At 34.6% G+C, this 15,169-nt stretch overlaps 1 protein-coding gene across 1 annotated transcript; it reads left to right on the top strand.

The window, feature by feature from the left end:
• Nucleotides 1-10,013: 10,013 nt before the first annotated feature.
• On the top strand, nucleotides 10,014-14,699 carry LOC113765847 (protein unc-13 homolog). The gene is made up of 5 exons (XM_027310093.1): nucleotides 10,014-10,565; nucleotides 11,341-12,222; nucleotides 12,348-12,800; nucleotides 12,946-13,132; nucleotides 13,478-14,699. The coding sequence occupies exons 1-5, from the start codon at nucleotides 10,014-10,016 to the stop codon at nucleotides 14,452-14,454; spliced, it is 3,051 nt and encodes a 1,016-aa protein (XP_027165894.1). The 3' UTR covers nucleotides 14,455-14,699.
• The last annotated feature ends 470 nt before the right edge of the window (nucleotides 14,700-15,169 follow it).

Genomic DNA, 15,169 nt, shown 5'->3' with positions numbered 1-15,169 from the left:
AAGCATTCAGTTATAAATGTTTATCAAACAGTATAAATAGGTTCAGCATTAAAATTCAGACATTCATATATTCAGCAAATTAATTATTTCATATTCAGATTTCAGAACTCATATTCAGTTTTATCAAACGGAACCTAAGTGTCTGTTTGATAACATAAAAAAGTGCTGAAACTGAATTCATTCAGACATTCAGATGTTTTGGGTGTTTGATAAATAAAAATTTTTTTGCTGAACTTATTAAGTGGTGCTGAATTTGTATGTATTTTTTTCAGCACAAGAATCGTAACTGAATGCTTAATTTGATAAGAATCAAGAAATTTACTTCAACTACTTTTATCTTATCTACCAAATCTATCATTGTTTGTTAATTACATTCAAAATTCTTATCTAATTAAACAACCTAATATTCTCTATCCAAAATCCTTATCTAATTAAACAATCTAACATTCTCTACCTAATGGCTTTCTACTTCTATTTTCTTCCTATTTAATGACTTTTTTACAATTTTTCCATGCTACTCACATCTGTCTACTCCTTATCTTTTTCCATCTTTCTACTCTTTCATAATTTTGTCATTTTTTTCCTCCTAATTTTTTTTATTGCTACCGTACTCACCGATCTCAAATTCATTATTTCCAAGGTAGCGTCAACATTTTTCCATTGAAGTAATTAAATTTCTATATAATTTGGTGTGAATTTAAAACTTGTTTATTGCAGCTTCCTTTTGCTTATATTTGGACTTTTCTTATCAAACTCTGATTTAAAAATATATTTGTACCTATATTTGGACTTTTTCATAATATATTTCTTCTTTTATATTACTTTGATTTAAAAATAAATATTGTCATTTTCATACCTAATAATTTTAAGCTAATTAAATCATATGTTCTATTTCCTTTTTGGATTAAAAGATAGAAGGGAAAAATTGTACAATTTAGCTTATTAAGCATTAAGTTATAAATGTTTATCAAACAGTATAAATATGTTCAGCATTAAGATTCAGATATTCATATATCTCTTTTTAGTGCTTAATATTCAGCAAATTAATTGTTTCAGTATTCAGAATTCAGATTCAGTTTTATCAAACGGAGCCTTAGTGTACTAATTACATGGAATACAAGAAATTTAGGCAATTAATTGGCTTTATAGTTCGTAGAGCGCACCTAGCATTTTCACTTCTAGCAAGATTTAACAGCACATGTGAAAATGGGATTTAGATTATCCTGGGAAATTTCGGCTTTGCACCTTGTCCTTAGAGATAAAGTAGATCCTCAAATTTGAGTAAGAAAATCAACTTGTAAGCAGTTCATACCAGTTTTTCTTTATGTATATATATGATATGACATTTTCACATTAAAACTTAAAATAGGGGAGATAAATGCAAGTCAAAATCCTCAAGAGAAATGCCAAAAACCTCCAGGGAACTTCTGAAATACCCCAAAAACAGGACAGAACATGCTAAAAGAGTAGGTTTGAGGACAAATCATTTTGGATTTTGCCGTTGAAAATATAATATGTAGGACAATGTTTTTCTCGGGGCATGTATAACATATTGTCAACCTTGAATGGTGTGGTTGAGCTCACAACCGCACATTTTGTTGCAGCCACCATAGTGCAACGTGTTGGATTATTTACCCATTAGTATTCTTGGTGATCAATCACCGTTCTGGAATCATGTCTGCTGTATATACACTTCTGTAGATTGCTGTACAACATAGCCAGGCCACCAAAATAGTTATAGAACCAGCGGAGTGATCAATCAAAGAAGCTTGCATATAAGGAAGAGATCCAGTGTTTTATTTTGATCCAGTATTGCTTCCTGCTACGGTGCTACCCTGACTTGAATTGCTATTCCCTTTATGGGTAGAATTTTTTGGTCAATAGAGAGAGACACACACAACGGTAGTAGTAATACAATATTTAAAGGCTGCATCAACCCCAAAAATCAAGTTTTCAATTTGGGAAAAACCAAAAATGATAATAGTATAACTAAAGCCTCAACTTATTTTATTTTATTTTACTTTTTTGAAGTGTAAATGAGAGGATATGAATCCGGACCTGCTTACGTTTTATCCTTCTGTACCACTGAACTCATTCCTCTTCTGCCCTTCAAACTAAAGCCTCAACTTAGTTAGAAATAAGTACATATTGCATATTTACTTTGATAGTATCTATATCATATATAAAAATATTTTGAACGATTTACCGATAGGTGTTTCTTACTCTTTTGATTTGACTAATATGCCCGAAATTATATAAATATTAGCTTAAATGTAAAATCAAGTATTATGTACAATTAAAACAATTTGCCTACATGCTAATGTTTACAATTTGAACTTTATTAGCCTCTCATCTTCTATTCAAATACTAATACTGACACTAATACAAACACTAATCATCAAATAAATGATGAACTTATTAAACTCCTAATTGCTAATCAAATCCATTATTATTTCATTGATATCCGTGAAATTTTACCAAAGAAAAAGAAATCATCATTAAGCTATATCAAATATTGGGAACACAGGTATTTGGAAAGTTATTACGAGCATCTCGGATTATGGATTAATTTTATTATTAGTCTTTTAATTGCAAATAGTCTCTTAATTTGTATTTTTATATATATTTTTTAAGAAATTAATGAGAATGGACAATTGCTAGCACTAATGCACATCACATACCTTGATTATTGCGACTATTGGAATTAATGATGCATGCCCGCAAATTTGCAAACCTTTGTGAACAGTAATTGCATGAAATCTTTAGGTGAAAATAGAAATCAAGCCACTGATAGTTGGAATTATAAAGACTCTTTATACATAATACGTTTTCTTTTTATCTTTTTTTTTTTTGGAAAAATATTATAATTGGGAAATCAAAGTCCGGTTGCTGACGTCTCATCTTAACGATTTTTAGATTTCAATCACCTTCACGTAAGCCCCTTATCCATATCTACGTTTTGTTATCTTAATTTTTATTGATTAGTTGTTTTTTAGATTTTTTTTTTTCATATTTTGTTTTGGGTTTTTTTTCTTTCATTTTTTTTGGTTTTGGTTAATTGTGTTGTTTACTTGATGATGATGATTCAGTAAAGATGAGATTTTTCTATCTGAATTGGATATATATATAAATATATATTTTATTTCCAGGTCATGATTATATTGTCAATCTATGATGCTATTCATTTAGATATGGCAAATTTTAATAGATGAATTCAAGAAGGGAGGGATGAGTTGAGTTGGATGGTACGGGGAGAGGGAGTATAAGTGAGAGATCTTGGATTCGAAACCTTTAACTTACACTTAAAAAAAAAGATGAATTAAAAAAATTATTTCTTTTCTGTTGTGATAATTTTAGGTCCCATTTTACCATACAAAAGAATTATTTCTTTTTTTTTTTTGACAAATTTAGGTCCCATTTTACCATATAAGAGAGGAAAATTTTAATGAAAATAAATTTGGGATGTTGAATTTAGACAAAAAGATGATAAGAGTGAAGTCTGATGATTCTCTTAGTGGGGGATAACTATACGAGAGAGGCATTTTGGTGGTATTAGTCTATATAAATGTCTACTTATTAGGATGACATCAATGGAGTCTATTTTGTTGCATATCTTACTAATGTAAAACAATTTGTGCAACAGCAATAGACATTGTAAACAATACCATAGATCCGGTCTCTAGTTTAAAGTGCTAGTTATAATGCTCATGCAATTAGTTAGTCGATTTGTACTGCCAATGATCAGTTCTGCATGGTTTATGCCAAAAAAGTATGCACTCTGCGCAAATTTTCCATGAATTCCTAGTCTTAACATTTTTTAGCTTCTTAATTAATCTCATTTTTCAAATTGAGTAAATATTAATTGTCCAAGACTTTCTTCCTCCTTCTACTTCAAAATTCTAAATTTAATTTATTTTCCCTATCATTTTTTCTGAAACGACAACAAGACATAATGTATGTACCTTTGCCTATCAAACTTGGGTGTGTGAGAAGTATCTTTCCAAATCTTATTTTGAGTTTGAATTATTCACCATTTTTTGGTAAGTGATGATTAATTAGGTTTCATCAAATTGCACTGAAACTTTTCGTTTTTTATATAGTTCCCAAGAAGGAAATGAAAAAAAAAAACAAAGCATCATAAAAAAGTTGTAAAATAGAGACACATTTTGAACTGTGAATATAGATGTTTGTCAAAAAAAATGTGAGTATACATGGACCAATAAATTTTAAAGTTTTACTTTTTTCTTCTTAACACAAAATTGATACTTCGGTTTGAATGAATTTCTCTATTATCTCATTGCATTTATGCATTTGTTGTTGTTAAACTGAATTTTATGTCAGTGCTTGCTCAAAAATTCTAAACATAAATTCGGCTGGAAACCCACTAAGGTGCAAAGAAGCTAATCATAGTTAAGTTCTCAACATCTCTTTTTGCTAGTATTATGATATGTGAAGTCAAGAATTCAAGTTTTACCTCCGATAATTGTTACGCAACGTGGCTTTCTCTTAGATTCAACGGTAGCAGTTAGTTCTGTTGGGATTGCTGATGATACAGTTGAATCTATTCTTTCCCTATGAATTAACAATAGGTGTAGATAGGTTCTAACCCTAAGGGTGCCTTTGGGAGTTGAGGATTTGAACGGAAGAGAAAGGGAAAGAAGAGAAAGCCTGATTTTCTTTTGTTTTGTAGTTTTAAGTAGGAAAGAAAAGAAAGGAGATGGGAGGATGAATAGTGATCAAAATGTTTCGTCCCAAATTGGAAGGAAATGGAGAGAAAGTTTGGAGAAAGCTTGTTAATTTTTTCTAAAACGCCTATTTTGTCCTTAAAAATGCCTTGAACAAATATTTAATGACTTCCATATCCAAAATCATTCTACTAATTCTCAAAACTCCCAAACAACATAACAATCTCTTCTCTTCTCTTCTCTCATAACTTAAGCTGGATTAAGTTCTGTACACTGGAAATTGACGTGACAATGATACCACATGGTAGGACTGGTAACAAATCGTGTCGTTTGGACCAAACTCATTTGCTTGTATTGTTGTGCATACTTATTTTGGACGCAGAAAATTCTACAAGGCAAAACTACACACACCTGGTTGGTCTGAAAAAAGTATAGTTTGATTAGTGTACCAATTAGCATTGGCAGCGAATGCTAGAAAGATTAGAAAGTTAATCGAGTTCATAACCTCTCTAAACTCATGGGCATTTGTTCTGTGAACCTGATATTTTCACTTTATGAGATTAAATCACAGGAATTGAGACTACTCTAGAAATGCAATTTTTATATACTAGAGAGATCGATTAATTGCTAATTGCTATGTTCCAATAACAGAAAAAGGCACTAGCTGTTAATACCCTAAAATATCTGAGTAAACTTGAAAATGGCTACTCATTAAAAGGGACCACACAGGTTGGGCATTTAAGTGAAACTACTCAAGAAAGAAAAGTTCAATTTGTTTTATTTCTAGTTTCCTAAGTGAATTGATTACTTCCTTCATTTAATGTGTTATTTTCTTAAATTTGGACTCTAGCAAATTGATTTGTCTGCCCAATTCAAGCCATCAAATTGTCCATGATGCTGAAAGCAATTAATTTTTCATGCCTCCCAATTTTAAAGAAATTAATTTCTTGGGTCTGCCCAAAATTTAAAGAATAATTTGGACTCTTTAAGATGTAATTTATGTGTTAATATTTTAAAAATGTAAAATTAATTACGAAAAACTTATAAATGCAAAGTATGATAATAATTATTAGTGTACGTATTCACATGATAGGTTAGGTGTGATTTAGATATTATAACAAGTATTCATTAGACACCTGTAGAAAAATTTTACTTTCTTTGGGATTCTGAACTATTTAATAAGGTAAAAATAGATAATTATAGGTATTATTTGTACAAAATTATTTATTTGTATCACAAACATATTTTTTCAATACACCGTTTTATCTTCTCAACTACCTTTTTATCTCACATAAATCACATTGCAAAAGATGATGCATAATTATTCAAAATAATATTTTCAAATAAACTGCTATCCAAACACACTCATAATTCATCTATTTTTCCTAAATTTTAAGGCATGGTTTATGCCAAAAAGTATGCACTCTGCGAAAGGAAGTAAATGCACAAATTTTCCATGAATTCCTAGTCTTAACACTTTTTAGCTTCTTAATTAATCTCATTTTTCAAATTGAGTAAATATTAATTGTCCAAGACTTTCTTCCTCCTTCTACTTCAAAATTCTAAATTTAATTTATTTTCCCTATCATTTTTTCTGAAACGACAACAAGACATAATGTATGTACCTTTGCCTATCAAACTTGGGTGTGTGAGGAGTATCTTTCCAAATCTTATTTTGAGTTTGAATTATTCACCATTTTTTGGTAAGTGATGATTAATTAGGTTTCATCAAATTGCACTGAAACTTTTCGTTTTTTATATAGTTCCCAAGAAGGAAATGAAAAAAAAAGCATCATAAAAAGTTGTAAAATAGAGACACATTTTGAACTGTGAATATAGATGTTTGTCAAAAAAAATGTGAATATACATGGACCAATAAATTTTAAAATTTTCCTTTTTTTCTTCTCAACACAAAATTGATACTTTGGTTTGATGCGGCTGTGCTTCTGCTCACAAAACCAAGTACAAGTGCCTGGATTTTCAGCAAAACATTGGTTCCTTACGGCCTGTCATCCTTCTGGCCCTTAAAAGGCCCACTAAAAGTTTTGGGAGCCTATTGAGCCAGCAGGGCCAGCAGCTAAGTTAATGGATTTCATTAAGCACTGGATCCACTGGCCGAACCTCATTTTCTTTTCTTTTTTTTTTTTTTTTTGGTCAGACCACCCGGTATCCGGAGCCAGTGTTCCAACTAATCCGGATTCGGCCCGGCCGCAGAGTCTGACTCTTGCTCGGGGGTAAGGCCTGACCCTGGGCTATTTGAACTTGGCGCTCACAACGGGAGTCGCACCGGGAACCTCGTGTAGCATTCACGAGCTGCTACAATAGCCAAACCTCATTTTCATTCTTTTGTATAACAAACAAACAATGCTGTCCAATTTTTTTTTTTTTTTGGGGTTCCTAAATAGTCCAAACTTTAAACCTTTTGAAATGATATTGTCCCACAAAAATAAAAATAAAAATAAAAAATCATAGATAAAGAAGAGAATGATTAGGTGGTGGTAGGGCATAAGGCGTCAAATTCTGAATTGCTTAGAAGAATATCAGAAAACCATTAAAAAACAATTGTGTCAAGGTTGGAAGAATAATGAAGAAGAGAGAAACAGATAATGGCTTGTGAACTACTAATTAAATTACAATTGTCGGCAGCTAGAGACCAACACTCCAACTGAAAATTGCCGGATTCTGATGCCAAATACTTCGAACAAAAGAATAGACTGTCTTTTTTTGCTTGTTCAGATTGATTTGATTAGTGTATGAAACTTTCTCTTGAAAAAAAAATTTGCTGTCTCATTCAAGTAGGCCAAAACGGGTAATCTGTAAATTGTACAACTTGTGATATTAACAAACAAGACCAGCAGAAAAAAAGAAGAAGTAATACTACTATGAGTACGAGTCATACAATTAGAACTACCTACTATAAAATTTTGGTTCATCAAAACTCCTGCGAGATTTCTCCATAAACTGGCTCAGACAATTTGAGATTATGTCTTAGTAGTTTGGTTTTGCTCCTTTGTGAGAGCGTTTTTGCTATGTTCACTGAGCCTTTCTTGCTAAAAATGAAAAACAGAAAAATCTTGTCTTAGTTATAACCCGCTTATCGAACTCATTTAGACTAACTTCATTTCGCACCCTTAAACTTGTTTCACTTTGTATGCTAAATTTCAATGTTGAACATTTTACACCCTAAAATCTCAAATTTGAATACTTTACACTCAACTTTTAAGTTTGTCCCATTTAATTATAATCAATGATAATTTTGGCAAAATTAATGGCGTAGAGGATCCAAGGAATCAATGACAATGTACCGAAAGTAGTCAAAAGGTACTACAGTGTTGTAATAAAAATAAAATAATACATTGTCATTAATGTGTATCATCTTTAATCTTGTTAGGTTTACTAACAATATTAGTGATTAAAGCTACATAAAACAACGGCGGCAATGTGATGAAAGTGATCAAAAAAGTTGATGGATCATAGTTAGAATTAAAATAACATTGTGATTAGTTAATTTTGCGAACATAATTATTTATTAGATTTAAATAGGATAAATTTAAGAGTTTAGGGTGCATAGTATCCAAAATTAAGAGTTTATAGTGCAAAATGTCGAAAATTGAAATTTACAGTGCTAAGTGAAAAAGTGCTACCAGTTTAAGGATGCAAAGTGGAGTTAGACCAACAGAAGTTGGACAAATCATTTGTGCAAGAGTTCAATCCCTCGGAGTTCAACTAAGACTTGTCTAATTACAGATTCCAATTATTATCAACCATGTGAGAGTCCAATTTTACACATAGTTAAATAATTAAAAGAATAAGATTTCAACCTAATATTTTGTTTGAAACAACTCTTTTACATATGTAGACCAATGATTAACATATTGACATGCTCATTATTTACGGCAGAATTGCCCACCTTAAACGCCCGGCAAGCACCAAGTTCTATCAAATGATAAAGTCCAATTTTCTTTTAGTCTTTTTACCGGATGGATCGGAATTTGTCGAAGTTGATCTCTTCATAGAGACATCTATAGGGTTTTTTTTTTTTGTGTTGGGGGGGGGGGGGGGGGGAGATGCAAGATGTTTCAATGCATGAATAGAATAATTCAGTCTTATCACTAATTTACTAGATAACCTTGAACTCTTCTTCTTGTGAATGCACCATCTAGTGTCAAAACCACACAATTGGCATCTTTGATGATAGATGACTTCACAAGCTCGCATCAAATGCTCAAAATCAACTCAACTCAGTCCATTTCCTACATAATGATGGAAGAAACAAAAAATTTGTGTGTTCTGAATTGAATCACCACTAAGTTTAACCTTGATTCTATCTCAGAATATTCAGAGAAAGACCTGTCTGTCTGTGGTAAAAGAACAATTTAGCTGCGAAAAGCATTTATATTATGTATAGCATTTAATCAAATCATATACATGCACCTGATCAGTAAAGAAAGGGCATCTTTGAAACTATCCCAGATCACTATCAAGTGAATAAATTCGACAAAAAAACATAACTAGCTCGACAACTTCTCGACTATATATTACTTCCCTTTCAACAAGTAAAAAGAATCCAAAGACATTGGTCGCATAAATAATAATTTGTCACAAAATTAGACAAGCAAACAACTGCGCCACATCTGTCCAGTGTATATATAATACTTCTACCCAACCGTAATATTTATTGGCATTTCTAGAACTATATTAATAGCTAAAGTAATACTACTCTGTACCCCAAAAAACAAAAGAAAAAAGAATAAGAATTAAAGTAATCCAATACATCTCCTGAATATTCAGAGGTTACATGGTCTGCTATTCTTTATCTCCATATGGAGCCATGCATGCATGCATGCATGATGAAGGCGTTCTGAATCTACGTGTTCCTGTCCTTGGAAATAATAATTTTTAAATTGAAATTTGCAGAATAAAAAAAAATAAAAAGAAGGGGAAAAAAAGAGATATAAACAAGCCTGAAAAAAAAAAGGATATATAAACAAAATTTGCCATTTATTCAAATGAGGCAACATTCGTATATATCAGCAAAACCCGGAATGCTCATGCAACCACCTTTGTCTTCTCTCGTTTTCTTCGCAAATCTATACCGCCCCAAAACCATCCATCTCTCTCCTCTTCTCTCTCTTGCTGCTTTAATTTCTAACCATTATTATCCCATTTCTCTCTTTCTTCTTCTTCTGTCCTCACGAAAACAGAAAAAAACAGTTCTATAATGTTCATCACCTTCTCTGTCCCGCTTCCGCCGGAAACTTGGCAATAAAGAAAACGGCCGGAATCTGCTGCATCACCACCACCCATCATTAGGCCAAAACCACCTAAATGGGCCAACTTACCCGTTCATCCACTCAGCCTTCTCCCCGAGCCGATCCGGATCCCGCAGAGGCCATCTCCGACCTTGTATGGCCTTTCGGAAAGCTCGAAGGCCTCGACCGGGATGATTTTCGTGAAGCCGCTTATGAGATATTCTTCACGGCTTGCCGGTCATCGCCGGGGTTTGGAGGTAGGAGTGCAATAACATATTATAATCCTTCGGACGAGAAAGATGGAAGCGGGTCTGGGTCAAGTTTTGGACAACCTGGATCTCCAGTGAAGCCACCGGGGGTGGGGATGGCAGTAACGAGTAGGGTGAAAAGGACTTTAGGATTGAAAATGATGAGAAAGTCACCATCAAGGAGGGCTAGCTCTGTTGGGGCAGCACCGTCTTCGCCGAATGGTGGGGCTGGGACGAGTCCTCGGAGCGCGTTCTCGTCGTTGCCGTCTAGGCCTCGCCGGCCGATGACATCAGCTGAGATCATGCGGCAGCAAATGAGGGTGACGGAGCAGAGTGATAACAGGCTACGTAAAACTCTCATGAGGACCCTTGTTGGCCAAGTATGTAGATAATATGTCTATAGAATTATTTCGTCGATAGAAATGGGAAATTGGGAAAAAAAAATATAAAATACAATTAGTTAACTAAAATTTCATAAAAAATGTATGTTAATTTGGTGAGTGAACAATAATTCTTCGATCGTGTGAAATGAAATAATTTATGAAGCGATAAAATGAGAAAACAAAATAGGTAAATGTGCAAGTTTTTAGTTCCAATTTTTTTCTCTTTTTCATTTTTAATGTGCCTCTAATCTGTATCATCTCGGAATTAACTAAGAGAGCAATATAATTTTTTTTTAGGCTTATTATACGCAAATTGGAATTTAGTGAGGATTATAGAAAGGACGTAGAATGAATTTATAGCTAACTAGAAGCTGATATACCGTAGGATAAAAAAACTAAATAATTTTATTTCAAGAATGTTTATGCAAATATTTTATTCAAATGGGGCATTAGCATATTCATTTGTTGCCAACACATGAATGTTTATCATGCTTGACCATAAAAACCGAAGATAGAATCTGAAAATGTTAATTACACTCCCTGATGTTTTCAACATTTTTTTCGTTATCTTGGTAGTTGGAATAGATTGGCGGAATGGTCCCTTTGACACACTAGAGTTTGTCGAGGAAAATACATAATTTACTTGAGCTGTTTATATCTATTGACATGATAGCTTTGCATTGCTTGTATTGACAATGCTTATTCTTCGAGTTGATAAATTTTTTTGACCTGACTGATTGAACATGTAAAGTTGATACAATTCTTCGAGCAGATGGGCAGGCGTGCAGAGACGATTATTCTTCCGTTGGAGCTTTTACGCCACCTAAAACCATCCGAATTTAATGACCCTCAGGAGTATCATTTTTGGCAAAAACGTCAGCTCAAAATTTTCGAGGTTGGACTTCTTCTTCACCCTTCGATTCCATTAGAGAAGTCGAATGAATTTGCTATTCGCCTTCGCGAAATCATCCAAGCTTCAGAACACAAAGCAATAGACACCGGAAAGAATTCAGAAACCATGAAATCACTAGTCAATTGTGTTGTGTCTTTGTCTTGGAGAAGTGCTGATGGTTCCCCTACTGATATTTGCCATTGGGCTGATGGATATCCCATTAACGTACACATTTATATTGCTCTTCTGTACTCAATTTTTGATATCAAGGAGGAAACGTTAGTTCTTGATGAAGTTGACGAGCTTCTTGAGTTGATGAAGAAGACATGGTCTACATTGGGAATTAATAGATCGATCCATAACTTGTGTTTTACTTGGGTGTTGTTTGAGCATTATATTGTGACCGGACAAGTTGAGGGAGATCTTCTTGGTGCATCACTGACTATGTTAGCTGAAGTCGCAAATGATGCTAAGAAAGTTGATAGAGAACCTTTGTATGTGAAGATGTTGGCATCAGCCTTGACTTCAATGAAGAGATGGGCAGAGAGGAGATTGCTTGATTACCATCAAAATTTTCATAAGGGCACAATTGGACTAATGGAGAGTATTGTTCCATTAGTCTTTTCGGCTGCAAAGATCTTGGAAGAAGATGTTCCAGGATATCTTGCAGTAGAATTGGAGACCGAAGAAATGACAAAGATTTCATCTGGCAATCGGGTGGATTATTATGTGAGGTCATCATTGAGGAATGCATTTGCAAAGGTACAGGGTAGTATGTATATTAGTTTGATCCTGAATCGACGTCTCTTTTACTTTTCTGTTGGATATTTTCAACTTCTGAAAATACTTGAACTATATCTCTCTATTTTTTTTAAAAACCTTTGTAGATTCTGAAAGATAGGAACATAGATGGAGCTGTTGTTGAAATGGAAGAAGCAAGTGAAGTGCTCATTAAATTGGCTAATGAAACTGAACGTTTGGCTGCAATGGAGAAGGAGATTTTTAGTCCTGTACTCAAGAAATGGCACCCTGTCGCAGCTGGGGTTGCAGCGGTAACCCTACATACTTGCTACGGGACTTTGTTGAAGCAGTATTTGGTAGCAACTTCTGCACTCACAGAGGAGACAACTACGTTGCTGCACAGAGCTGGGAAGTTGGAAAAGGTTTTGGTTCAGATGGTGGTTGAAGACTCTGTTGAATGTGAAGATGGAGGCAAAGCAATTGTCAGGGAGATGGTGCCCTATGAAGTTGATTCCATCATACTGAACCGCATGAAACAATGGATTCAAGAAATCCTAAAGAAGGGGAAAGAATTACTCCTTAGAGCGAAAGAAACTGAAGTAAGTTTGATAAAACATGTATTTATATCTTTTGACAGTGGCAGAATTCTTACATCTATTAACATGAATTGATATGTAACACACATACCCGAGACTCCTTATATGTGTGCAGCAACAACTTGACATACAGAATTTTGCATTGTAGACATGGAATCCCAAGTCCAAGACCGAGCCATATGCACATTCTGCTGTAGAGCTAATGAAGCATATCAAGGATTCTTTGGACAGCTTCCTCCATACCCCAGTGAACTTATCTGAGGATCTGGTCCACACTCTCACTGATGGATTGGAGCATCTCTTCAGAGATTACATTACCTTTGTTGCATCATGTGGTAAGAACTGGCACTGAATCTTTCCACCAAGTAGTTGTCAATGAAAGATATCATCCTGAACACAGATAATTGCATATATAGGGATGTTCATATCATACTCTGAAATCCTGTTCTCCTCTAAATACCAACCTGGTTGTCCCTTTTTGAATGTCTAGCTTCACTAATCATGCAAGTTGCAGCCGCTGGACAGTATTACTCTAAGTTTCCTCTTTTGCCTCATGGTCTTCTTCTTTGTGCTGATAAATGATAACGTAGACAACTAAAAGTTGGATCAAAATATGCATTGGAATCAGCAAAATTATGTGATCACTGTGTAACTCACTGGGTTTTTGCTCCACTCTTCAGGATCAAAGCAAAGTTATCTCCCTATACTTCCCCCTTTAACACGATGTAGCCAAGAAACAAAGTTTTCTAAACTCTGGAAAAGAGCTGCCTGCAGTGTTGGCATAGAAGACCCAGGCCAAAATATGCTAAATGAAGGCAACCATCCGCGGCCTTCAACAAGTCGCGGAACACAACGCTTGTACATCCGTCTTAACACCTTACATTTCCTCAATTCACAGCTCAACTCTCTTGATAAAACATTGTCCCTGTCGTCAAAAATTGTTCCTTCACCACATAGCCGCATTAACAACAGGAATAGACAACTTGGGGATTCCTCCTCCTACTTTGATCACGCTCGCTCGGCAATTCATGTTGCTACTCAGCATGTATGTGAAGTTGCTGCTTACCGTCTAATCTTCATGGATTCGAACTCTGTATTCTACGGAAGTCTATATGTAGGTGATGTAGCAAATGCACGTATTAGGCCAGCTCTGAGAACACTTAAGCAGAACCTTACTCTATTATGTGCAATTGTAACTGAAAGAGCTCAACCACTGGCTCTAAAAGAGGTAATGAGAGCTTCCTTTGAGGCCTTCCTTATGGTTTTGCTTGCTGGGGGAAGCTCCAGAATCTTTTTTTGGTCAGACCATCAGATGATTGAGGAGGATTTTGAGAACCTGAAGCGGATGTTTTGTACATGTGGAGAAGGTCTAATCGTAGAGGATGCAGTAAACATAGAAGCTGAGACAGTGGATGGTGTAGTGGCATTAATGGGCCAATCTACAGAACAATTGATGGAAGATTTCAGTATTGTGGCCTGTGAAGCCAGTGGCATAGGTGTAGTTGGTGCTGGGCAGAAGCTTCCTATGCCACCAACAACTGGAAGATGGAATAGATCAGATCCCAATACAATTTTGAGGGTACTGTGCCACAGAAATGATCGAGCTGCTAATCACTTCCTAAAAAGGTCATTCCAATTAGCAAAGAGAAGAGGATGAAAATAATACCAGTTTACATGAGATTCTGCCACTAAGGTTGATCTTAACTGAGGAGCGTGTGAGGCAGGTATATGATCATATGATCTTTGAATGCTGAGTTCAGGAAATACACTTTTACGGAAAAAGATGATGTATTTATTCATTGTTGTATACTAGTACAAAGATATATTTGGAGATGAGAGAACATTATACTAATCATGGTCTTCTTTTTTTATAGACCTACGCAGCATTAGCAAGTAACTGTGGTTGAGCATTTCAAATGGATTTGTTTTTCTCTTTTGCATCATCCACTCTGCATGGGCCATAATTGATCAGAAATACACCTGGGAAATGAATTAGTTCAAAAATAGAAGCAGGTCTTATGGAGAAGAAGCTTCAACTGGTTCCTATCGGATTTCGACCATCAAATTTATCAGCACAAGGACATCAGCAAAACACGCTGGTTTCATGATGGAAGAGCTCTTGCAGCTGCTGACTTGCTGATATTGACATGTATCTTCGGATGGGATGTTGACTGCAGGAGTTCAAGTTTTCACAGGAAATAATTGTCTAGCATAAGTTTCTACCCTGGTTGCAAGAAAAGAATTCAAGAAGATTATCAATTCAGACAAGCCCATCTTCTCACTTTCATATTTGATGAGTTCAGAGTGAGAATCCTTGTTTTCCATATCATACAACAATAGTCGCAGAGCACCATATAACATGGATAATTTAG

This window comes from Coffea eugenioides, chromosome 3 (genome assembly GCF_003713205.1).
Source record: "Coffea eugenioides isolate CCC68of chromosome 3, Ceug_1.0, whole genome shotgun sequence".
Taxonomy (NCBI): Eukaryota; Viridiplantae; Streptophyta; class Magnoliopsida; order Gentianales; family Rubiaceae; genus Coffea; species Coffea eugenioides.
The sequence above is the reverse complement of the archived record's forward strand: the minus strand, read 5'-3'. Positions and strand labels throughout refer to the sequence as shown.